A 25,872-nucleotide genomic window follows, 5' to 3' on the forward strand; every position below is an offset into this window, starting at 1 on the left:
CTGTTTTTCTTATACATTTTATTGTTGGATGTAACTGGGACCCTGTGTACATAATTTCGCTCCACCACATGTACCACATGAGGTGCGAATGACAATAAAGAAACTCTGACTCTGACTCTCTGACTCTAAACAGCCACTGGCCAAAAGGATGGCCCAGCACAGAAGATCAACATCATCAGGCCAGGATTCTGCGGTCTACACTCATCTCCAGGCCAGCGGTCACTCTTTCAAGGATGAAGATGTTCACATCCTGGACAGAGAGGAACGATGGTTTGAGAGAGGAGTAAAGGAGGCCATCTTTGTGAAAAGAAACCGTCTATCATTAAACAGGGGTGGAGGCCTCCGGGTTCAACTGTCCCCCTCTTACAATGCTGTGATTGCTAGTATCACTCAGCCCTCTGTGAACAGTAAACAGCCATCAGTGTGCTAATGATCCATTGTTAGGCTGATGGTCCTTCTTGAGCATGTGATCAGCTGGTTCTGGTTGTCAGCAGCAAAACTGGTTGATCCACTCTGAGAAGGTGCTATTTAAGAGACTGAGCTGAAAACAGCACCTCAGACTGAGGAAGTCTCTTGGATGAGAGACGAAACGTTTCTACATTTTTTTTGCTTTGTTTTGTTTTTCGTTTTTTTTTGAATGTCCAGAGGACCAGATTGAACTTTTTTGGATTTTTCTACCTGGATTATTGAGCATGCATCAGGACAAAGTGTGTTTAGTTCATACCATTTCTAAATGTTGAAGTGAACCACTCATTTTAAATCAACTGTGAAACAGTATTAATGATTTTTAAACCTCTTTAGAAGTCAGAAATCAAGTTAAATGTCTATTTACAAAGTAATTGTGCATTTTGATCTTCTGTCTGAATGAGGAGTAGTCATGTCGGTCAGAAGTCAGGGATGTCGGTCAAAAGTCAGAAAGCAAGTATTAGAACGAAGTGTCTTGTTTTTAAACCTAGCAGACAGTAAATAACTTCAAATGGCATCTGCATTTGTCTCACTTCGCCATAACATTTCTCTGTCTGTACTAATCGTTCCTAAACATTCCTGCAGCCTCTCTTGACTTTTAATAACCCTCTGACATCACTGAAACACCCCCCTGTTGGTTGTTTCAACCAATCAGGAAGTACCAAGTGACCGGAAGTGAGGACTCTTTAAAAAGTCAACACTTCCTGGAACTATTCAGTCTTCAGTTTTTGACTGGAGTCTTCCTAGTCTTTCACCAGAGTCTTCCACTTCAGAGTGGAATCTCTGACTGAAATTTTCCTGAGTCTTTCTTGGGACAATGGAGTCTTCCTGAGAGTTCCTAAGGAACTTTCAGAGTCAATCAATAGCTGATGGATTTGACCGTGAGACGAGGGTCCGTCCATCCCAGCTGGAGTCACAGCGCCTCGCTGTGAACTCACCCGGGCGTAACGCCCTACAACTTCGAAGGAAGCTTGTTCTGCTTAACGGAGTAAACCCACACGACTTCTGACGATGACCTGCCACCCTGACCGGAGATGCTGTAAAGGGATCGTACTAATGGACTTCTGTTCCGGAGTGGAGGTAGCCCCCGCCTAAGGTAACAAAGTCTCTGCACGTCCTGAAGTGTACCGGGGGTTTGAGCTGGTGTTGAAAGAAGCGTGCTAATTCTGGTCAACAAACATACATCTTCCTTCATCCACCTTCCTTTTAAACTTCTCCTTCCTTCCCTTAAAACTTTTCTATTTGCCAGTAATCTAAATGCCTCCATCAGTAATGTTCTGTTGTCTTGTTAGTAAAGCGTGCCAAGTTTTTATTAATCAGAACCAGATCAGCAAATCAATGTGTACATGTTTTGATGTTAAATTTTGATTCTGTTAAATAAATTACCGCATTTATTCTGATGGGTCAAAGAAAAATGGCGTCTCATGTCACTGATTAAACAATCCTCACAGTTGTCTCGGTCAGTCACATGGCATTAATTTAACTCGAAAAAGAAAGAACCCGTTGTATTTAAATAATTAATATTCTTTGTGCTTGAACTAGCTTTAAGAATAATTAATTAGTAGTGAAGCTACAGCTAAGTCTGTACCCCTGCTTCACTACAGCAACGTTTAGCTCTAGATCTGTAAAAGTGATTGTGTTATTGCCATTTCCGTGGTTGCTAACATCATTTAGCTGTAGAAGCCATCTTGAATCACATTGATGTCAAAGGTTTTTGATGGTTTATGTTCATTAAATGACTGCTTTTTAAAAAGTTTAATTAAGATGGATTTACTGGTTTAAGAGATATTGGTCTAACAGACACACATGCGTGCATGCGCTCATGCACATTCTGAATAAACAGATGTAGATCAAGTTATGCAACTCACCTTGATAGGCATCATCTATTGCAGCATAATCTGCTATGGGCTCATCAGCCTGTAGAAAAAACAAATTAACATTAAAATAAATGTTTTGGAATGAACAGAATATTGATAGAGAGATTTACTGTGAAAAGATCAAGAAGAAAGGCATACCTTCAAACAGATGATGCTCTCTGGGATGACACCCAAACTTCCCAGGGTGGCTGAGTCATCTGTCAGACCTTTTCCTTCAATGGAGAGATTCTGGTCAAATGGAGCCACAGAGAAGGCGTGCATAATCTACAGTCATAGGCACAGCAGGATTAATGTTGTAAAAACAGACCGTTGGTAATCTGCAGCAGTGTGCCCTATAAGGTGAAGACCTTACTTGAATCTTGAGCTCTTTTAGTGTTTGATTAGCTGAAACAATGAGTGCTTTCTCCCCTCTGAGTTTCCTGTGCCGAGTGCTTCTCCTGATTCCACCTGCTTTGCTCACAGTGGTCACAGGTAGAGCAGTGCTGTCACTCAACTTTAGCCGCTTTGCACCATCTTGTGACTAGAAGAACGAATTAAAATATTAGCCACAGATCATTTCAATATGTGTTAACAAAAATGCTTAACATAAAGCTTAGACCTTTATTGGTTTAGCAAAAATATAATTGGTATCTGTATTTGCTGATAATACTGTATTCCACTTACTAAGAAAAATTGTTAAGATTATTGTAGTCAGAGTGAGACATTGTGTAAAATGTAAAGAAAAACAATACAATGATTTGTAAAATACATAAACCCATATTTTATTTGCAATGATATAATTTTATTTTTATTTTTAAAACTAAGCTTTGACAATGATGTGTGAAAATATATATAAAAACGGCCATTTTCAACGTGATAATAGCAACACATCTCAAAACAATTCCAGGGACAAAAAAAGGCTGTTAAACACCTGTCTGGCTGTCTTATTTATTTATTTTTTATCCTTTATTTACACAGGTAAAGTGTAAAAAAATAAAATAAAATCCTACATTTTGCATGGTATGTTTTAATTTAGTTCTCTTTTTCTTAAAAGCTTTAGCACTGCTCAAATTACTCAAAAGGCTGTAATGGAATAATATAACAAGAATAGTTGCAGAATAGTTATAATAATAATAATAATAATAATAATAATGTCATCACATTGTCAGCACAGTATGTTTCCATACAATGGCGAAATTAGTCTCTGCATTTAACCCATCCATCACCAGGTGGTGCAGTGGGCAACTATTGAAAGCGCCCGGGGGGGCATTTTGGGGATGAGGTGTGCTGCCCAGAGACACCACGAGGTATGCAGTGACTGGGGATCAAACCTGGGACTTTCGGGTCCCGAGCCGGCTGCCCTGCCTCTACACCATAATAAAGATATTCTCATGGTCTCAGACAGTGGACATGTGTCTATACTTTCCCAGTTAGACCTCAGATCAGCATTTGTTACAGTTGATCACAATATTTTTATTACAGAGGGTTGAATATGCAATAAAACAACATAGACAACTTGGGAGTGCTTTTGGGGGGAAAACCTGGTCTGATGTGGAGAGATGGCATCCATCCCACTTTGAATGGAGCCACTCTTCTTTCTAGGAATTTGGCTGATTTTGTTTGTCCTCCAAATTATTGACAACCCATGCAGGGTCCAGTCCAGGAAGCAGAGTTGTAACCTTACAAACCTCTCTACTGCTTCTCCTCCGTTACCCACCAAAAACCAAATTGAAACGGTGCTAGCTTGTCCACGGCTCAAATTAAATAAACTAAAAATCAGCTCTAATATTATAAATCATAAAAATCTTATTAAAATAAACAATTACTTTACCAGAACAAAGAAAAAAAAAATCATTAAATGTGGATTATTGAACATCAGATCTCTGCCCTGTAAATCCCTGTTAGTTAATGAACTGATAACTGATCATCATATTGATTGATTCTGTCTGACAGAAACCTGGCTACAACAGGAGGATTTTGTTAATATAAACAAATCCACTCCTGTTAATTATTTAATTCAATTCAATTCAGTTTATTTATATAGCGCCAAATCACAACAAAGTTGTCTCAGGGCACTTTACAGGAACATTCAAATAAAAGCCAATTAGTAAAGTTCTCTCTCTAAGGAATCCAGCAGACAAGTTGAATCTTGGCTTCGTTGCAGTCTCCCATCCTGAGCAAGCACAGTGGCAACTGTGGAAAGAAAAACTCCCTTTTAAAAGGAAGAAACCTCCAGCAGAACCAGGCTCAGGACAAGCGGCCATCTGCTTTGACCGGCTGGTTGAGAGGACAGGAACGAGAGACAGACGAATATAGAATGGTAGGTCCAGGTATAGATCCAGGTGTATCTGAAAGACAAAAAAACACATATTAAGGATAGAAAAATATTTACAAATACAAAAGAGGTTGAGCAGAATAAGTAAAGACAGTAGTAGAGTGAAAATTGTGGTCAGTTTGTCCTCCAGCAGACCAAGTCTATAGCAGCATAACTAAGGGACAGCTCAGGAAACCCAAGCCGACACTAACTATAGGATTTAGCAAAAAGGAAAGTCTTAAGCCTAGTTTTAAAACTGGATAATGTGTCAGCCTCATGGACAGAGATTGGAAGTTGGTTCCACAAGAGAGGAGCCTGATAACTGAAAGATCTGCCTCCCATTCTGTTTTTGTAAATTCTAGGAACCACGAGTAAACCTCAGTCTTGTCTGTGTTCAACAGGAGAAAATTAAGGGTCATCCAGGTTTTTATGTCTTTAAGACATGCTTGTAGTATAAGGTCGTTTTCACACTAGATAGTCCGGTAGACTCGGTTTGGGACCAATATTCATGACCTTTTGTTTACATTTGAACTGGTGCATTTGCATTCACACTGCACTGTGCAGTCGAGTAAACCTGTTGATCCAACCTGTTCTCCCACTCGCCTGTGGGGGCGCTGCACCAAGAACTACTGAAAGAAACGACACAAAAACCTCTGAAGACACGTCTTCTTCTTCTTCTGTAAATAAAAATAAAAACGAAGTGGCATCAAGTTTTATCAGTTTTAGGAGTTATATTTTGTCATTTTTCAAAAATGGACTTAGCATGAGCAAAAGATGAGACAGAACACCATGGAGAATATTGTTTTTCACACAAGGCAGCTGACGGCTCCATATAAGCTCAGAGAAATGCGTGTTTGTTTACTCTGCGGAGCGGATCCGGTCTGTTTACACTCACACTGTACTCGAACCGCGCTGGAGTTCGTTTCTAACGGACCGAGACCTAGGTTTTAGCCCGGGCCAGAGTTCGCCTTTTTGTTCCGTGACAGAGTTCAATGGTGCGTTCACACCTCCCTAAATGAACCAGACTTTCTAGGAAAACGAGCTAGAGTTCGATTAAAGCGAACTAAACAGGGCTAGTGTGAATGCACCCTAAGAAGCTCAACGTTTGTTTTCTCAGTCATCCAGGTATATAACAACAAAAAAGGTTGAATCATGTCATCTGGACTTCGTTTTTTTGTTAAAAAGAAACGTTTCGCCCCTCATCCAAGAGGCTTCGTCAGTCTGAGGCCTAGCCATCTGGTATTACCCAGAAGCCACCCTGACACTTGTGTTTCAAGCCTGCCTCAGACACCCCTGAAGTCTGGCCTTTTCACTAATGGTTTCAAAAACACAACGTTTGTTTTCTCAGTCATCCAGGTATATAACAACCCTAAGAAGCTGATTGGATTCATTGGGTTTAATGGACAAATATAATTGATGTCATCAGCATAACAATGAAAATTTATCCCATGCTGTTTAATAACTTTACCTAATGGAAGCATATATAAAGTAAAGAGTATTAGACCAAGCACTGAGCCCTGAGGAACTCCATGACTAACTTTGATGTATGAAGAAGATTTATTATTTACATTTACAAACTGGAATCTATCAGATAGATATGATTTAAACCATTTTAGAGCTGTTCCTGTAATCCCAATATCATATTCAAGCCTCTGTAGTAAAATATTGTGATGAACTGTATCAAATGCAGCACTGAGGTCTAACAGGACCAGTAGAGACACAAGTCCATTGTCTGAGGCCATGAGAATATCATTAGTGACTTTTACCAGTGCTGTTTCTGTGCTATGATGAGCTCTAAACCCTGACTGAAACTCTTCAAACAGATTATTTCTTTGTAGATGTTCACACAACTGACCTGCAACTATTTTCTCTAGAATTTTTGAGATGAAAGTTAGATTAGATATAGGTCTATAGTTGGCCAGAATTTCTGAATCAAGGTCAGACTTTTAAGTAAAAGTTTAATTACAGCAACCTTAAAGCGCTGTGGTACATAACCATCCATTAAAGACAAATTAAGTAGATCCAAAATGTGGACATTAATTAGTGGAAATACCTCTTTAAATAGTCTGATTGGGATGGGATCTAGCAGGCATGTGGATGGTTTGGATGAGGTTATTATTTTTGACAATTCAGAGCTCAACAGGACAAAAACTGTCCAAACATAAATCAGGCTCTAGTGAAATTTTTAAAGATGCCTCATTTGACAGGGGACTAGAGATAGTAGAAGGAAGGATGGTTTGAATTGTCTTTCTAATTGAAACAATTTTATTTATAAAGAATCTCATGAAGTCATCACTACTTATAGTTGTAGGGATACATGGTTCAACAGAAATGGGACTTTTAATTAGTCTAGCAGTAGTACTAAACAGAAACCTAGGGTTATTTTTATTCTCCTCTATTAAAGATGAGTAATATAAAGTTCTAGCTTTACAGAGAGCTTTTTTATATGTTAGCAGACTATCTTTCCAAGTTAAATAATATTCTTCAACATTAGTAGAGCACCATTTTCTCTCCTGGTTTCTAGATGCTGCTTTAAAGTACGTAACTCAGAATTGAACCAAGGAGCCAGTTTCCTCTGATTGATTACTTTCTTTTTCAGTGGAGCAATTTTATCAAGTGAAGTTTGCATTGAAGTTGTAAGATGATCAACGAGATGATCTAAGTCTCTGTTCTCTGATGCATTACTCTGCAAGACAGAGGAAACATTGATGGAAGAGATTGTTTCAATTTGGTTACAGCATTTTCTGATAAGCACCTGCTGAGATGAAATTTACTCTCAGTGACAGTGTAGTCATTTAATGTAAACTCAAAGGTTATTAAAAAATGATTGGACAGAACAGGATTTTGAGGAACTATTACCAAGTCCTTAATCTCTACACCATAGGTCGGAACTAAATCAAGAGTGTGATGATAAGAATGAGTAGATGTGCGGACGTTTTGGGTAAAACCAAATGAGTCTATTAAATTATTAAAGGCTATGCTTAAACTATCACTCTCAACATCTACATGAATATTGAAATCACCCATTATGATGATTTTATCAGTATTTAATAGTAAGTCAGTTAATAATTCTGAGAATTCAGACAAAAACTGAGAGTAAGCTCCTGGTGGATGATATATAACAACTAGTAAAAGTGGCTTTTCTGATTTCCATTTTGGATGAGAAAGACTGAGGGACAGTGATTCAAAAGAATCATAACTAATAACTGGTTTGGCATTAATTAATAATCCTGACTGAAAAATAGAAGCTACTCCTCCACCTTGGCCAGTTGTTCTAGGAACATGAACATTTAAATAATTAACAGGAGTGGATTCATTTATACCAACAAAATCCTCCTGTTGTAGCCAAGTTTCTGTCAGACAGAATAAATCAATATGATGATCAGTTATCAGTTCATTAACTAACAGGGATTTAGCGGAAAGAGATCTGATGTTCAATAATCCACGTTTAATGATTTTATGATTTTGCTCTGGTAAAGTAACTGTGTTTATTTTAATCAGATTTTTATGGTTTACTGTATATTTTTAGAGTTGATTTTTGGTTTAATTAATTTGAGCCATGGGTGAGTTGACACTGTTTCATTGAGGATGTGGGTGGGTAACAGAGGAGAAGCAGCAGAGAGGTGTGGAGGACTACAACTCTGCTTCCTGGACTGGACCCTGGGTTGTCAATAATTTGGGGGATAAACAAAATCAGCCATATTTCTAGAAAGAAGAGCGGCTCCGTCCAAAGTGGGATGGATGCCATCTCTCCGCATCAGACCAGGTTTTCCCCAGAAAGAACTCCAGTTATCTATGTAGCCCACGTCATTGTCAGAACACCACTTGGACACCCAGCGGTTAAACGATGACATACGGCTAAACATGTCATCGCTTGTCAGGTTGGGGAGGGGGCCGGAGAAAACTACGGAGTCCGACATGGTTTTAGCAAAGTCACACACCGAAGCAACATTAATTTTAGTGACCTCCGATTGACGTAACCGGGTGTCATTACCGCCGACAGGAATAACAATCTTACTGTATTTAGCCTTAGCCTTCAATCAATCAATCACCTTTATTTTACCAGGTAGAGCCCGTTGAGATCGAGATCTCTTTCACAAGGGTGACCTGGTCAAGTGGTCATCAGCGCACGTCACAGGGTAATTGACAATAAGCATTTACATTTATCAAAAGAAAAAAGAAACTACTGTAGTAGTACATATACGAGATATATGCATACAATTTTCACGAGTTCCTCATCTTTCTGACTGTGTAATGTCGTGCATTGAATTTTAACAGAAATGCGAACGAGAGACGTTATTATCTTTGACCCATCAAATGAATGCGGTCATTTATTTTCAGAATCAAAGTTAACATCAAACATTTACATTAATTTGGCAAAATATGAAAATAATAACAGACAAGTTTCACAAATAATGAGCTTCAATCACGCGGCGGTGATTGAGGACTTTGCTTCAGATATTTCTAAAATATCTGTACTGATTTTAAGAGAAAGCAGAGTTTAAGATGAAATGGAGATTTATCTTACAGAGAGATATGTGAGGGAATTAATCTGTTATGACCAGAACGTGCACGCTCCATCAGATATCAGCTGGCCTCCGGTACACTTAGTCGAAAATAGAACCTTCTACCTGGTTGAGATGGAATCAGCGTCGGAGTAGGTTCCTTTCTGACTCTTTCAGCGTCTCCGTGAGAACTGCCAAACCCTCAGAGAGTCGTACGTGGTGTTCAAACAGAAATTATAATCCCAAAACGTCTCTGGATCATCCTGAACGCGTCTGCATCCAAGAGCTCTAACTCCATCACTCTGTGCGCTCTCTAGTTGAACTCATTTCTGAGTACAGCAATACAGCAACCAACAAACTCCAGCAACTCAGCGTCTCAGCTTCTTGCAACTCCTTCAACTCCTCCATGAACTGGGAAGTTGCCACATTTTAAATGGGTCGACTTCCGGGTCATTTGAGAGCTTTTGATTGGTCTATGGACCAGGAAAAGGTGTGGTTTGTGATGTAAGATGTTATCATAAGTCGAGGTCAGAGAATGAGATTGTTCAACAACTGACAGAGAGATTATTGCAGAAAAGCAGACTTCGTGGAGTCAAACTCTTCTGTATCTTCTGTGGTGATTAAACATGACATTTTCTTCTCAGTAAACATTTTAGTTGACCGAAAACCGACCTTTAACATACTTACAAACTTGGCTCATTTCAGACAGAAAATCAAGAAATGCATATTAACCTGATTTCTTCTTTGAATGAGGAATAAAAATCATTACTTACTGTTTATGTAAAATAAAAATGAGTAGTTCTTTTCAACCTGTAAGCATTGAGTGAAACTAACACAATTTGATTATCAAACATTTGTAAAACAGTGATGATTATAAAAAGAGAGTGTTCTTTTCACTTGAATCTTCAAGAAAGAAAGTCTCCAGATGGCTCAGACTGTATTCAGATCAATGAAATAACAGTCTCTGTCCATCTGATAGATTTGAGGTCATCAGGGTCAGATCAGGGTCAGATCAGGTTCACTACACTACTATCACGATAAATAAATGTTAACAGTTTGAAACCATCCGGATAAGACAGACTTCTGTAGACATTAAATGTAGAACAGACATCAGGTTAAGTAGACAGAGTTAAAAGTGAACAAAGACATGTATATTTGATAAGTAGTGTTTTAGAAACATCTGCAATGGTCCAGATTTTTGATAACATTATCTGATACGGTTGACATGAAGGATCTAGGCGAGATGAGTGTTGATAGTTTCAAATCTGTCTGTAAGTTGTTCCAGGCTGAGGGGACGGCGAAGCTGAATGCTCTTTTTCCTAGTTCAGTTCTGACCAGAGGAACTGACAGGAGGATTAGGTCATTAGAGCGCAGGGAGTAATGATTGTGTGATGTTTGTATTAGGGAGGTAAGGTATGAGGGACTAGGTTTAGAAGGGTCTTATAGATGAAGGATATCCAGTGAGAGTATCTGCGAGCGCTGAGAGAAGACCAGCTAGACTTGACGTAAAGTTCACAGTGATGAGTGCGATAATTGGAATCAGTAATGAATCGAAGGGCACCATGATAAACTGAGTCTAAGGACTGTAGGTATTTTGATGCAGCACTCATGTACAGCACGTCACCATAATCTAATATCGGCATGAAAGTTGCAGCTACTAATGTTCTCCTGGCTTTACATGAGAAGCAGGATTTATTTCTGAAGTAGAAGCCTAGCTTCAGTTTGAGTTTAGTGACCATTTTGGAGATGTGGATTTTAAATGACAGTTTATTGTCAATGTTGAAACCTAGATATTTGTAGGTGGAGACCATTTCTATTTGTTTTCCCTCTTGGGTTTCAATTTGAGGTGGGTTCTCTGGTTGCTGCTTTCTGTTGGATAAAACCATGATCTTGCTTTTGTCAGCATTTAGGACCAGTCTAAGTTTTTGCAGACGTGACTGGATAATATTAAAAGCGTCTTGAAGAGAGGTGAAGGCTTGGCTGAGGGAGGATGAACAGCAATAAATGATAGTGTCATCTGCATAATAATGGTGGGAGGTGTTTGACAGATCACTGCATAGATCGTTGATATATAAGGAGAAAAGAATGGGACCCAAGACAGAACCCTGTGGCACCCCTTTCACAACAGCTAGGAACGTAGAGGAGGATCCGGCTACATGGACAGACTGTGTTCTGTCAGTTAGATAGTTGGTGAACCAGGAGACTGCTAGTTTTGATAGACCAGAGTGTTTCAGGATGTTAGTCAATAGTCTGTGATCAACTGCATCAAATGCCTTGGATAGGTCTATAAATAGGGCAACACAGTATTGTTTGCTGTCCAGGGCATGTATGATGTCATTTAATACTTAGAACTGTAGTTACGGTACTGTGCTGTTTTCTGAATCCTGACTGGAATTGTGATAAAATATTATTTGATTGTAGAAAAACAGTTAGCTGATCACAGACAAGTCTTTTGAACAGTTTAGCAAGAATACATAATGTAGAAATTGGTCTGTAGTTGTTGACATTAGTTGGTTCACCCCCTTTTAGCAGAGGGAGAACATGAGCCGATTTCCAGATTTTGGGTATTGTATTTGTATTTAGACTGAGATTGAAAATACATGAAAGTGGTTCAGCAATGAAATCTACAGCTAGTTTTAGGAAAAGTGGTTCTATGTTGTCAGGTCCTGCTGCTTTGCGTGTGTCAAGAGTTTTTAGAGCATTTAGAACCTCACTGGGAGATATTGATACAAAGTCAAATCGGTTTGTGACCTGTTTGTCTAGCACATGCGGAGTTGGGGGTGGATTTTCATCAGTTTGGTCAGCAGATAACATTTCAGGATGCGTAAATTCGAACATGGAGCCAGAGGATATAAAGTGTTCATTAAAACAGTTTAGAATTGATAATTTGTCTGACAGAATACCTGAGCTGGTCATAATGGAGCTGGGTAAATCAGTGGTGGTTGTCTGACCAGAATTTGATTTTACTGTTTGCCAAAACCTTTTTGGATCATTTAGATTTTTTGTGGATGCGTCCAGGTAGTAATTTGATTTTGCATTTCTAATTAGGGTTGTGCATTTGTTCCTAAGTTGTCGGAAGCTGAGCCAGTCATGTTCAGTTTTTGATTTTCTGGCCTTAGCCCGGGTAGTATCTCTTTAGCCTTAGTCAGCAGTTTCAGATAAGTTTCTATGTCGCCCGTTCTGGCCCCCGGAATGCATTTGACTATGGCCGCTGGAGTCCCTAAAGCCACGTTTCAGACTAAGGAACTGTCAGTAACCAGGTTCTGCTTCTCAGCGGGTGTGTCACTGAGCGAGGAAAATCGATTAGAAACGTGAACGGGTCGGTGGTGAACTGGGGGCTTAGCCTTAGCACTACGCTTGCTCTGGACCGTCACCCAGCCGGCCTGGGGTCTCGGCTGCTCGGGGTCTGCTGGAGGACCGCTAACGGGAGCTAGCCTCTGTGGTTCCACGCTGTCTAAGGGGACCTGGCTAGCTACTGATTTTTCTACAGCGTGGAGCTGAGCTTCCAGTTCAGACAGCCTCTCCTCCAAAGCTACCATAAGACTACATTTGTTACATGTATCTTTACCACTTAAGGAGGCAGAGGAGTAACTAAAATTCTGACACACGGAGCAAGAGAAAACAGAGGAAGCAGGGAGAGAAGCCGCAGCTATGCTAAGCTAACGCTAGCAAGAGCTAGCAGAGCCAAATACACCAATAAAAAACGAGAAGTGTTGAAAGATAAGAGGTGTTTTAAGCACTATTCAACAGTAGAATAAACAACTGTACTGTGTGTTTGTGAACTAGAATAAAAAACTGTGCAAAAGACAGATAAATCCAGAAAACAGAGACGACTCGAGCAAACAATTCACTCGAGCTACCGGCAGACAAACAGGAAGTGACACAATATGTCTCACCACGAACATGCAACGTCACACCACCTTTAAAATTTCATGTTCCCAGAACAGGGCAACATGGTGGAACAGTTGGTATGGTGTAGAGGTAGGGCAACCGACTTGGAACCAGAAAGTTGCAGGTTCAACTCCCCAACAAGCCCACATGTCGTGATGTCCTTGAGCAAGTCATCTAATCCCCAATTGCTCCCCAGGCGTTTACATAGCTGCCCAACGCTCCACCTGGGTGTATTTCATGTTTGACGGGTTAAATGTAGAAAACTAATTTTGTTCATCAATCCATTATCTTCCACTTTTTATGAAGTCAAGTCGCAGGGGCAGCAGCTTGGAGCAGGGAAGCCCAGATATCTTTTCCACAGCCACCTCTTCCAGCTCTTCTGGGAGGATTCCAAGGCATTCCCAGGCCAACCGAGAGACATAGTCTCTGCAGCGTGTCCTGGGTCTTCCCCGGGGTCTCCTCTCAGTCGGTTATGCCCGAAACACCTCCCTTGGGAGGTGCCCAGGGAGCATTCTTACCAGATGCTCGAACAACCTAAACTGGCTCCTCTTGATGTGGAGTAGTGGTTCTACTCTTGAGTCTCTCTCGGATAGCTGAACTTCTCACCCTATCTCTAAGGGAGAGTCCAGCTACCCTGCGAAGAAAAGTAATTTCAACCGCCTGTATCCAAAATCTCGTTCTTTCTGTCATTACCCAGAGCTTGTGACCATAGGTGAAGGTAGGAACGTAGACTGAGCGGTAAACTGAGAGCTTTGTCTTACAGCTAAGCTCTCTCTTCACCACAATGGACCGGTACAGAGTCTGCAATACTGCAGACGCTGCAACAATCCATCTGTCTAATTTTGTCATTTTATACAAACATATAATGATGACAACACATAACACTTTTACTTTTTTAGAGCTGCCTCCTCTCAGCGAGCAGGTTGCCCCAGTTCAAATCCTGATCCGGATACTCTGGCTTCCTCCCACAGACCAAAAATATGCATGTTTGGCTGGTACTATTACAGTACAGAATATAAATTTAAACTGTTTATTTACACAGAAGGAGGTAAGAGTTGCACTTGGGTCCAAATAATCTGAACCAACCTGGCCCCAGCCCGCAGCCATTATCTCAAAACCCCACCCGTTCCGACAAATTAACAGTTTCTTGAGAATAAAGGAAGGCAGTATCTTCGCCCTGAAGGAAGCAACTCAAATGAGGATCTTAGGGGATGTGTATTGTCTGCTATAATCATGTTTGCCTTCCTCATAACTCTGTCCATGTATATTTTTGCCATATTCGGCAGAGTGGTCCCTAACAGTTTGCTGGCTGTGGTTACTATACTTCTCAAGGATTTGAGATACTTCTGTATCTTGACAAGACAGAAAAGTACTATATTCAATTCAATTCAATTCAGTTCAAAAATACTTTATTAATCCCAAAGGGAAATTATTTGTTGTTGTAACTCGTTATCCTCATTTCATTAAGAGATGTTATAGATGCTGATGGCTGTAGACAGGAAGGATCTCTTGTAAAGGTCCATCCCACAGTGGATCCTAAAAAACTGGTTGCAGATGCCATTCGATCCGTCCACCCAAACTCGGCTGGCCTCTCGGTTCCCCCGGGCTGTAGGACCGCCCGAACGCCGGGCAGAACTCCTCACAGAGCGATGGCCACTCCTCCCAGCAATCTGCCGAGCTCCTCGTCGCTGCGGACAGCCAACTGTCGGTGCCGATGGATGATCCTGTCCTTCCGCTGTCATGAGCCGTATTTCCTGCTAGTTCCAGGATCAGGCACTCGAGCACAGCTGGCAGGTAGATGAGAATGCACCCACAGAACATCCTTTCAACTCATTTGAGATTTGGGGCTGTAGTTGAGATATTATTTGAGCTTTTCAGATGTTAATCAGCTGCTGTTGGTTGTAGAAAACTGCTTTGTTGCCATGGTTACGCATCATAACAAATGTCCAAAACAAAAAAAGTTTAAGTAAAAATCCTTCCAGTTGCACAACATCCAATACCAGAAGAAACAATCATCCAAAAAAACTGTGATTTACATCAGAAAAAGAGGAATTAAAGTTTCTAAAAGCAAAATCTCAGAATGAAAATAACAGAGCTGCTCCAACATGCAGCCACCTTGAGCAGCGCAATTCTAGAACTTAAGAATATAAATTATATTATAAATTATTATAATTTTAGAATATAAGTACAGTCCATTTACCATTTACAGACTGGCAGGTTTTCAGGGAGGCTGCTGTAAATGAGGGAGAACTGGATCTGTAAATGAGGGAGAACTGGATCTGGAGGAATACATATCTGTTGTCCTCGGACACATCAGCAAGTGTATTGAAGATGTCACTGTTATGTGCTACCCGAACCAGAAACCCTGGCTAAACGCAGAGGTCCATACCCTGCTGATAGCCAGGGATGATGTCTTCAGGTCTGGCAACACACAGGAACTTTGGAGGGCAAGGAAAGGGCTGACTGATGGTATTAAGAGGGCCAAAACCACATACGCATGGAAGATCCAGGGACATTTCTTCTCACAGGACCCATGGAGCATGTGGAAGGGTATTAAGTGCATCACAGACTATAAAAGCAGAGGTGTACCATGCCCTAGGGACCCCTCACTACAGATGCTCTTAACAGGTTCTATGCCTGCTTTGAAGACCAAAATAGACCACCCAGCACATGACTCACCTCACCACCAGAAGAAGAGTTCCTCAGCGTGGCCTCAGCAGACATAAGGAAGACCTTCAAGTCAAGTCAAGTCAACTTTATTTATAGAGCACATTTAAAACAGAACCTGTTATCAAAGTGCTTAACAACAACAACAACAGCAACAACAGCAACAACAACAACAACAACAACAACAACAACAACAACAACAACAACAACAACAACAACAATCAATGAGAGTAAAATTAAAGAGAAAAAATACAATACACTAATAATAATAATAACTAAAGAATTAATAAAAAGCATTTAAAACATAAGGTCACATAAAAAAAAACACTAGATCAATTTACACTGTGTGAAATGCCTGCGAGAACAGATGTGTTTTAAGCAGGGATTTGAAGTGAGGAAGAGAGGTGGCCTGCCTGATGTTGGGGGACAGGTTGTTCCAGAGTTTGGGGCCCATGACTGAAAAAGCCTGATCTCCTCTGAGCTTCAGTCTTGTTTTTGGAACAGCCAAAAGCAGCTGATCAGATGATCTCAGGGCCCGAGAGGGTAAGGTTCCAGAAGCTCAGAGAGGTAAAGGGGAGCGAGGCCATTTAAGCATTTGAAGATCAACAGAAGAATTTTAAAGACTATCCTCGTATGAACAGGGAGCCAGTGAAGGGAGGACAGAACTGGTGTAATATGTTCAGACCTACGAGTTCCGGTTAAAAGCCGAGCAGCAGCATTCTGGACGAGCTGAAGACGTGAAATGGAGGCCAGGCTGATCCCAGCATAGAGTGCATTGCAATAGTCCAATCGGGTCGTGACAAAGGCGTGGACTAGTTTCTCAAGGTTGGGTCTGGCCAATACTGGCTTGAGCTTAGCTACCTGTCTGAGTTGGAAGAAGCTTTTCTGCAGAACAGAGTTGATTTGTTTGTCAAACTTGAAGTAGAGTCTAAAACCATCCCAAGATTTTTACCAGACTGCTTAAGATATGGCTGAAAAGAGTCCAGGTTGACAGGATCAGTGGCGACAGTTGAGCTAGGGCTAAAGACAATGACGTCAGTCTTCTCATTGTTAAAACTTAAGAAATTTGAAGCCATCCAGGCCTTAATGTCGTCCATACATTTTAACAGAGGGTGAATGGAGCAAACACTTGCTGGTTTCACAGGCAGGTAGATCTGGCAGTCATCAGCATAGCAATGGAATGAAAGACCATGTTTCCTCAGGATGGACCCCAGTGGGAGCAAGTAAAATGAGAACAGAAGGGGTTCAAGAATCGAACCCTGTGGGACCCCGCAAGAAAGAGGTAATGAGGCGGATACATTACCAACCTTGACACAGAAACTCCTGCCACTCAGGTATGAGCGGAACCATTCTAATGCAGCACCTGTGATCCCAACCCACTGTTCCAGCCGTGATATAAGGATACTGTGGTCAACAGTATCAAAAGCAGCAGTAAGGTCCAGGAGCACAAGTACCACAAATTGACCAGAATCATTTGATATCATAATGTTGTTACAAACCCTTACTAATGCTGTTTCAGTGCTGGGGAGTTGCTTAAAACCAGATTGAAAAATCTCGAAGATTCTGTTCTCATTCAAAAACTTGTTTAATTGAATGAAAACTATTTTCTCCAGGATTTTGGACAGGAAGGGAAGTTTTGAGATTGGTCTGAAATTTGAGCAAGTCGAAGGGTCAAGTCCAGGTTTCTTAATTAACGGATGAACTACTGCACGTTTGAAAACATTGGGAATGTATGAAATGTATCGTTATTGTATGTCTTTGAGTGAGTGAATGTGAAAATGAGGTTGAGATTGTGTGATTGTGTCTGTGTATGAATGGGTATTTGTTAGGCCGAGACTCGGACTGCCCCCTCTTTGATACAACTGGGGGTGCTTGGCATCGCGCCCCTATCGCGCGGCCCCCTGGTGGGGTGTGCCCTTGCCTGCCGGCGCGCTTGGGGCCCTTGGTGTCGGGGGCTGGGCGCTTGGGCGTGTGTCGGCTCAGCCTGGTGTCTGCCTGGTGGGGCTCGGGTCCTCTGGCCCTGTCGGGCCTTGGCCTGGGTGGTGTGAGTCCTCGGTGCCCGGGCCTCGGTGCCCGGGCCTCGGTGCCCGGGCCTGGACCTACATCGGTGCGGCAGGTTCCGACGGAGGCCTATGAGTTTGTCGCTGTTGGCCCCAGGGGGTCACTGTATGTGGTCGCTGGTGGGGATCTTCCGGTTCTCCCCTGTGGTCCGATCTGGGGGGTGGGTGAGTGGTTCGTCCTGTGTGGGTGGCCCTGGGGGCTCCGCGGTCGGGGTCCCTCCTGGGGTCTTGGGCTCTGGTCCCCCCTTTTTCGTCTGCCTCTGGTCTTGGGGGTCGGGTCTCTGCTGCTTCACAGTTACTATTAAATGTTCTATTAGAGAAGCCTTATACACTTATGCATGCTCACAACCACGCACAAATAGATGCAGGGATGCTTATGTAGGCTTTATATGTAGATATATAGATATGCATATGAATGTATATTCATGTGTATGTATGTATGTATATAGGCGTAGGTATGGGTATATATATTTATGGAAACTTACTGCAAAGCCATAAATATTTTAAGTTCTTTATACATATGTATTTTGTTGCTGTGTTTTGTCATGTTCTTTGCAGGTGAACAGACAGTGGCCAGGTGTTTTGCCGTGTGCTCTCTTTGTGTATATTTCTTATATTTTGGAGTCTTACTTTGTCTTTTCTTTCTTTCTATCCTATTTAAAAAAAAACAAAACACTAGATAATCACTAGAATAAATATTTCATAATAATGGTGTGGAGAGGATGGCTGTAAGGGGAGAAGGGAGGCCATCTAAAAATAAAAAAAAGAAAAAAAAAAGAAAACATTGGGAACCACACTTGTCACAATACTACTATTTACAAAAGTAAGAACAGAGGGTCCAATCGTGGGTAGAACTTGTTTGAAAAACGACGCAGGAATGGGGTCAGCGGGGGAACCGGAGGGTTTCATCTGACCAACAACTTTGTTTAAAAATGGGAGTGAAATGGGTTCAAGCTGTTTGAAGACAGCTGAGCAAGCGACAAAGACAGAGGGGTCAGTTGTGGACTGGGGGATGGATGAAATAATCAACTCTACCTTATCAGCAAAGTATCTGGTAAAGTTGTTGCAGATTTCAACAGAGGCCTCCATGCTGGCAGACCGAGGCACATTTAAAATGGAATTTACGGTATTAAAAAGAACACGGGATTATGACTGTTTGAAGCAATGATTTGGGAGAAGTATTTGTTCTTTTCAGATTTAACGATGCTCTGATAATCTTTCAAACACGTTTTTAACATAATAAAAGAAACCTGTAATTTGTCCTTTTTTCACTTGCGTTCAGCTCTCCTGCATAGACGTTTGGCTTCTCGAGTGGTCGTGTTCAACCAGGGGTGTGGTGCCCGCTTTGGTCGCCTGATTTTTAGCAGGGCCACGAGGTCTAAAATCTTAGAGCAGGTTACATCATGCCTACTGAGCAGCTCCTGCGTACTAATACAGGCAGAAGTTTCAAGGACTGAAGCAGCATCAGTAAGGAATGCAGAGGAAAAAAGAGCAGCGGTTGAAGAGTTAAATATCTGACAACTCTTGGCTGGAGCGGGGGATTTAGACTCATGAATAACAGAGGTTTCGAATGAAATGGGTTTGTGATCTGAAACAATAGCATCCCCAATTTCCAGATTACCCACAGATAAACCGTGAGACAGAACTAAATCAAGTGTATGGCCCTGTTGATGAGTTGGACCAACAACATTTTGTAAAAGGTTGAAAGATTGTAACAGATTTTGAAACTCCTGCACCAAAGTCTTGTCAGGACAGCAAACCTGTACATTAAAGTCTCCCAGAATCAAGACCTTGTCGTAATTGAGCAGCATTCCAGTCAGAAAGTCCTTGGAGCATTAAAAAAGGCACAATCCACTGGCAAAAGTTCAGAAAAAACACTTAACTCACCAGGGACGAGCCAGGTCTCTGTAACAAACATGAAGTCCAGTCCATTGGAGCAGAAAAAGTCGTTTAGGATGAAGGTTTTATTTGCGAGCGAACTCACATTCAGCAGAGCAATCTTTGTAGGACCAGTAGCTGAAGAAAAGCTGAGCACGGAGCATAGATCAGCTGTTTCAGATTTTTGGAGTTTGAACCGCGCCTCCTAGGGCCAGAGACGCCGCAGCTGTGCGCGCGCCCGCAGCGTGGGCCAGGCTCGACTACGGGGATCAGGCAGGACCCAGCAGGATCAGCTAAGCACCCGGGCAGGTGAATATCCAGCAGATGGTCGGCAGGAGATGATGCAGCAGACAGTCCGGAGTTAGTTAAGTTCCACTGGAGACGACCAAAACTGCTGCAGCTGCGTGCGTGCGCCCTCTGCGCACGCCCGCTGCGCGTGCCCGCTGCGCGTGCCCGCTGCGCGTGCCTGCTGCGCGTGCCAGCTGCATGTGTCAGCTACGCGTACCAGGCCCGGCCACCTGAAACAAGGTGAAGTTGAGTGGATCAACGAAGCATCCGAATGGACAGTTTAACGTCTGATGGTCAACAGCAGATGACAAAGCAGCAGAGAGCTTGATGCTGGCTTTAATCCTCACGAGACGGCTGGCACGTTTTCCACAGCGCCTGGAGCAATGTTTTCGGGCGGGCAGAAACGCTGCGCGCTGCAGGTAAAGCGGCACATCAACAAGCAGAGGGGGTGGGGGTCCAGAGCCCTGATCAAAGTGGTCGAACAAGGCGGGGTTTGCAGTAGATAACTGTATATTTAAAAGTTGTTGGCGATCATAAACAAATAGTGAGTTGATGTCACCAAAGAAAAATGACAAAAACAGAAAAAAAACCCTATCAAAACAGACAGAGGTGAACGGCAAGCCACCAGCACCGGCGCCATCTTCCTGGAAGACCTTCAGGAAGATTAATCCTCACAAAGCCAGTGGCCCAAACAACATCCAGGGAAGAGTGCTGATGGACTGTGCAGATCAGATCTGCGAGGTTCTGGCCAATATGTTTAACTCCTCCCTCACCCTGACAACTGTTCCCACCTGCCTGAAGACCACCACTATCATCCCAGTTCCTAAGAGCTCTGCAGTGACTGGACTGAATGACTACCAGCCAATAGCCCTCACCCCAATAGTCATTAAATGCTTTGAAAGACTAGTCATGACTAGGGGTTGAACGACTACATAATTTTTAAACTCGACATTAACGCAATAAAACTCGAGTAGAACTCGAGTAATTGATGACATCATTAGATCTAAAGATACAAAAAATAAATACATAAATAAAACTGCAAAAAAGGTCATTATTTACAAAAAAAGACCAAAAAAACATTGGGAGAGTACATTATGCTCCTACCATTTATCATACTGCAATTAAGTCACAGGAAAAACTAAACTATTAGTTCTTTTTTTGATTTTTCTACCTGGATTATTGAGCATGCATCAGGATAAACTATTAGTTATTATTATTAAGCTGCAAAAGTGAAAGAAATAACATGCAGCACGTCAAAAACGAAACTAAAAACAGTGGGGCGGACGACCACCCTGTACCACCGCCAGCTGTGGTGCACATTAGGTTTAGTTTTAGAGATTAATATGTTTATAGGTTTTTTTATTGGTTTAGAAATTAATATTTTTTGCTTTTAATTTGTGAAACAAGGTCAGAGGAAGCTGGTTCTGGTTCAGTTGATTGGACCCGGTGTTACACCATATTCTGTGACCTGCAACAGTGCACGCAACACCACCCCCTACGGTCACAATATACGGTGGTCACAGAATATGGTGTAAGACCGGTTCGCAACGAGCTCCAAACAGTCAGGAAGTTGATTTATTTTCTGTTTCTTTACGGTAGTTGAACCGGAAGATGCATCTTTAGTGAAATATTTCCAGACTATTGATGCATTTCTACTTGTTTGCCAAGACTGGGCCTGCACCGTTCCATCTGTCTGCTGGGAGGAATCCATTTTGTAATCCGCGCCTGGTGTGGATCACGTAACACGTGACGCAATGACATAACGGTGATGTAATGACGTCAGCAGGAATACTCAACATGAAATAAAAAAACTTGATAGATGTCCTAGGAATCAATGTGTAGATTACTCGAGTAGTCTGTTAAAGCCCTAGTCATGACCCACATCAAAGCAACCATAAACATCAAAATCAGAATCAGAATCAGTTTATTATTGCCATGTCAATGAACGAGGTTCACAAACTAGGAATTTGCTTTGACATAAAGGTGTGAATAGTAATAAAGTAAAATAAAGTAAAAATGAAAACATTACATAAAACATGTGTACACCCATACAATAGAAAACAATAAAAAAGCTTAGAAACAGTACAGATGGAGTATTCAATTATAATACAGATGTAATGTGACCAAAGCAGAAAAAACATCAGCGAGGACCTACACCAGCATGCATACCATAAAAATTGATCAACAGAGGATGTCATCTCTTGTGTGGTCCACACTGCTCTCACCCACCTGGAGCAAGGACCCCACTCACCCAGCACACACTTTTTGCGCCACTCCCCTCAGGAAGGAGGTTAAGGGGCAGTAACCTGTATAAATAAAGGTTGAATGAAGGAATTAAGTGTATAACCCCTAGACTGAGGAACAGCTTCTACCCTGAGGCTGTTAGACTCATGAATATCTAACCAGGATAATCACCGTGAAAAAAATCCCACCACGTTGCTGCTGATTTGTTTCATGTTACTGTGCTCATTCATGCTCATCTGCTCACACAGACTCATGTTCGTGCCACTGTTCGGCATATTGTTTTTATGCTACTACTGATTAGCATATTTTTAGTTGATGTTTGTCTTAGTTCATATCTTAGAGCTTATTACTGTTTTTCTTTTACATTTTATTGTTGGATGTAACTGGGACCCTGAGTACACAATCTCGTTCCACCACATGTACCACAAGTGGTGCGAATGACAAATAAAGAAACTCTGACTCTGAGCAGAAGGACTCCTACATCCATATGCTCTTTGTGGACTTCACATTTGCCTTCAACACGCTGATTTCCCAGACTCTGATTGATAAATTCCGCACACTAGGACTAAGCCCCTCCCTATGCAACTGGGTCCTGGATTTCCTAACCAACAGACCGCAGTCTGTGAGGATCCACAACTTCTCCTCCTCCACCATAATCCTCAGCACTGGATCCCCGCAGGGCTATGTGTTGAGCCCCCTCTTGATCACACTGCTCACATATGATTGCGCACCTACCCATCCAGGCTGTCATATTGTAAAGTTTGCAGACAATATAGCAGTGGTTGGATGTATCACAAGCAATATTGAGTCCGGCTACAGACAGGAGGTGGACCACCAGGAGAGCTGGTACAGGAAGAACAACCTCCACATCAATGTGAAGAAGACAAGGGAGAATAGGGCTGGGCGATATGGACCAAAATTAATATCTCAATATTTTTAAGATGAATGGCGATATATGATATATATCGCAATATTTTTTTTCCTCCATAAAGTAATAACAAAGATATATTTCTGAGCCAAAGCTTTTTTCCAATTGTCACACATGTACATTTATTTTAAAAAAAAAAACAGCTGTAACTGTTTCACTTAACAAAATAATTGTCTCGTGGTCCATATGCACATTTAGCTCTGAAACTAATTTGTTAAAATTATTACTTAGCATTATGCCTGGCGTCTCCCCCCTCCCCCCCAAAAAAAAAAATCAACTGATTGAATATTGTAATATTGCACTCACCAATGGCCACGCAACCAAAACACTGAATCCTCACCTATTCAGCTACGCCACCTTCACGATGTTAACAGAGTTGTCTTTAGCAGTCTTGTTCCACTGTTGAGACTGGAACCATGTCTTTAGCAATATGATAAGCCGTTGCTTTATTAATGTCACGTAACCTCTTTCCTCTCATAAGGTGTGAATTTACTCATTAACATGGGTAAATGAGTTTTATACCCTGGTTTGTTTCAGGGAAGGTGGTTGAACTCTTCACAGTCAGGGCTGCAGCACAGTTTCACACACTCCATACTCCAATAGCACTGTTTTGAATGGTGAAAAAGATTTGTAATGCTCTAAACATTTGTTGGGACTTGTTTTTGGCATTGTCCACAGAAAACAAATTTCTGCAGCTCATCTGACAATTTAATTACAAACCATCTCCAAATAACTGAACCATTGTTTGTCATTTTTGCTCAGTGATATCCTGTCCTGCGTACTCATGAACCCCCCTCCATTTTGTGGCTACTTGTTGTGGCTAAGCCGAAATGGCCAGATTAGGGTGCATTCTACTGGTCTGTGCTTACGAGCCTCTCTAAGGTCGTTTCATGCTGGCAAGTCCCAAAGCTGCAGGTGGCCTGCGATTCTCACAAATCACTTCCATCTTATGGTTTAACTCGTAAATCAGCTGATTTTGAGTCCTCAAAGCACGAATCAAACCTTAACATAGGCAGCAGCCTGACCAGGCCAGATTAGCTGCGGCCATCTTCTTTATACGTTGATAAACCAGGAACCAGACAATTCCAAAAACAGGAAACTTGTTATCATAAATCCAATTATATGCAATTTTGACGTCCTCGATCGACAGCAGAGATAGACACATCACATTCTACTTCCCCAGAGACATATCCAGCTGCATGCGTGTTGTCCGGGCAGACATGAGGGTTATCCAAGACCCTGTCACTTTGTTGAAAAGATTTTGTCAATTGCGTCGAAAGTCCAGTTGGTCAGATCCATAACAGTAGTTTTCATTTCGGAAGATGTGTAATAGGAGCTCTGATACACAGACAGGGAGCCAAAAAAGCAAGAGGAGAACAGGGAGAGGGAAGAGAATGCGTACACCTCGTAGCAGAGGGAGTGAGGAAAAAAATTACTGTTTTTCATTTAAATTTTAATACTTTAGTTGGATATAACTGGGACCCTGTTGTCGATAAACCTGGTGTCCGAATGATAAAGTAACGGACAACCAGCTTTAGTGAGGTGAAGGCTGATCCATTCTCCTCCACAGCTGAGAGCAAAGACCTAAACTTCTGCATTAGTAATCATCAATAGTAGTCAAGCTAAATATAGAAATGTGTAATCAAAAGTGATTTACCAATAATCAACATATAATCAACTAATGATTTATAAGAATTGTGTAATCTATTGTATAATTGTGTGATTTACTTGTCATTGAAAAGTGTTGAAGTGAAAGAGCGGATCGGGACCTGATGTAACCATAACAAGTCTGTACATGCCTTAGGGCCTTGGACATGCAAACAAGTCTGTGCATGCCTTGAGGCCTTGGACATGCAGACAAGTCTGTGCATGCCTTAAGCAGAAGGAAAAGGAACAAACCAGCTATGAATGCACAAAGTACAGACTAAGAATGATGGTTAATATATATAGCCATTGTAAAGTTTAGCAGGGGTTATTCTAAACTATTAGTAATAAGCATGTATAATTGAAAAACATTATGGTAACAAAACAAAAGGTCATGAGGTTCCTCTCGGCTCATCTCATGCTGGTACACTCTTGAGCAAAACAGGAAACAGATGTTGGTATTGTTAGGGTCTATGGGTGATGTCAAAAGCGAACGGTTTGAAGCAAAGACAAAACAACATGAGGTAAAAAGACAATTATATTTATTGGTAACTGGTGTGGCTGGTAAACTCAAATCAGGAGGGATCCACTGTGGGAACAGAGAGGAGATTGGTGGTGAATGACAATTCCTCTTGAGAGGAGATTTTGGAAATGTTGATTTAGTAATCCAAAAATAGGCTTACGTGTCGTTGTTGTTCCAGGAGCATGAGAAACAGGAGACAGGACCGGAATCCAATAATCCACGGTGCGACCATGTGAGTATTTTAACGAGTAATATTTACAGAGTCACCAAGGGAGCCGGGGCGTAGGTGTGGAGAAACCAGGAGAGGTGGTGGAGACAAGGACTCGGGGATTGGAGACCCAGGAACCAGGTGAGGCACACAGGAGTAAAGGTGGAGTAGGAGAAACGCTGCTGCCATGCAGGGAAACCGATAAGAAGCTTGAAGTCAGCCAGCCAGTAGGTCACAGGAACATGAAGCTTGGTAGAACTTTGCTCTGGCACTGATCTGGAGTGAAGCTCCAGCTTAAATAGCTCCTCCACCTGGTCCAGGTAATGAGCAGCAGCTGTGGAAAGATAATTAGAAAACACAAACAACAGAGAAGGGAGGGGTAGAGGAGCCAACCTCTACAG

The 25,872-nt window shown here is 41.7% G+C and overlaps 1 protein-coding gene across 1 annotated transcript in view; it reads right to left on the reverse strand.

Moving 5' to 3' along the window:
* Nucleotides 1–25,872, reverse strand: part of usp48 (ubiquitin specific peptidase 48) — a gene marked incomplete at its 5' end in the record, with an annotated part of 242,914 nt that overhangs the window by 4,079 nt on the left and 212,963 nt on the right. The window contains 3 exon segments of the mRNA XM_037678534.1: nucleotides 2,334–2,382; nucleotides 2,481–2,606; nucleotides 2,695–2,862. Of these exon segments, the coding sequence (XP_037534462.1) occupies nucleotides 2,334–2,382; nucleotides 2,481–2,606; nucleotides 2,695–2,862 (343 nt within the window).

The sequence above is a fragment of the Nematolebias whitei genome, chromosome 7 (assembly GCF_014905685.2).
Source record: "Nematolebias whitei isolate Nwh7 chromosome 7, NemWhi1, whole genome shotgun sequence".
Taxonomy (NCBI): Eukaryota; Metazoa; Chordata; class Actinopteri; order Cyprinodontiformes; family Rivulidae; genus Nematolebias; species Nematolebias whitei.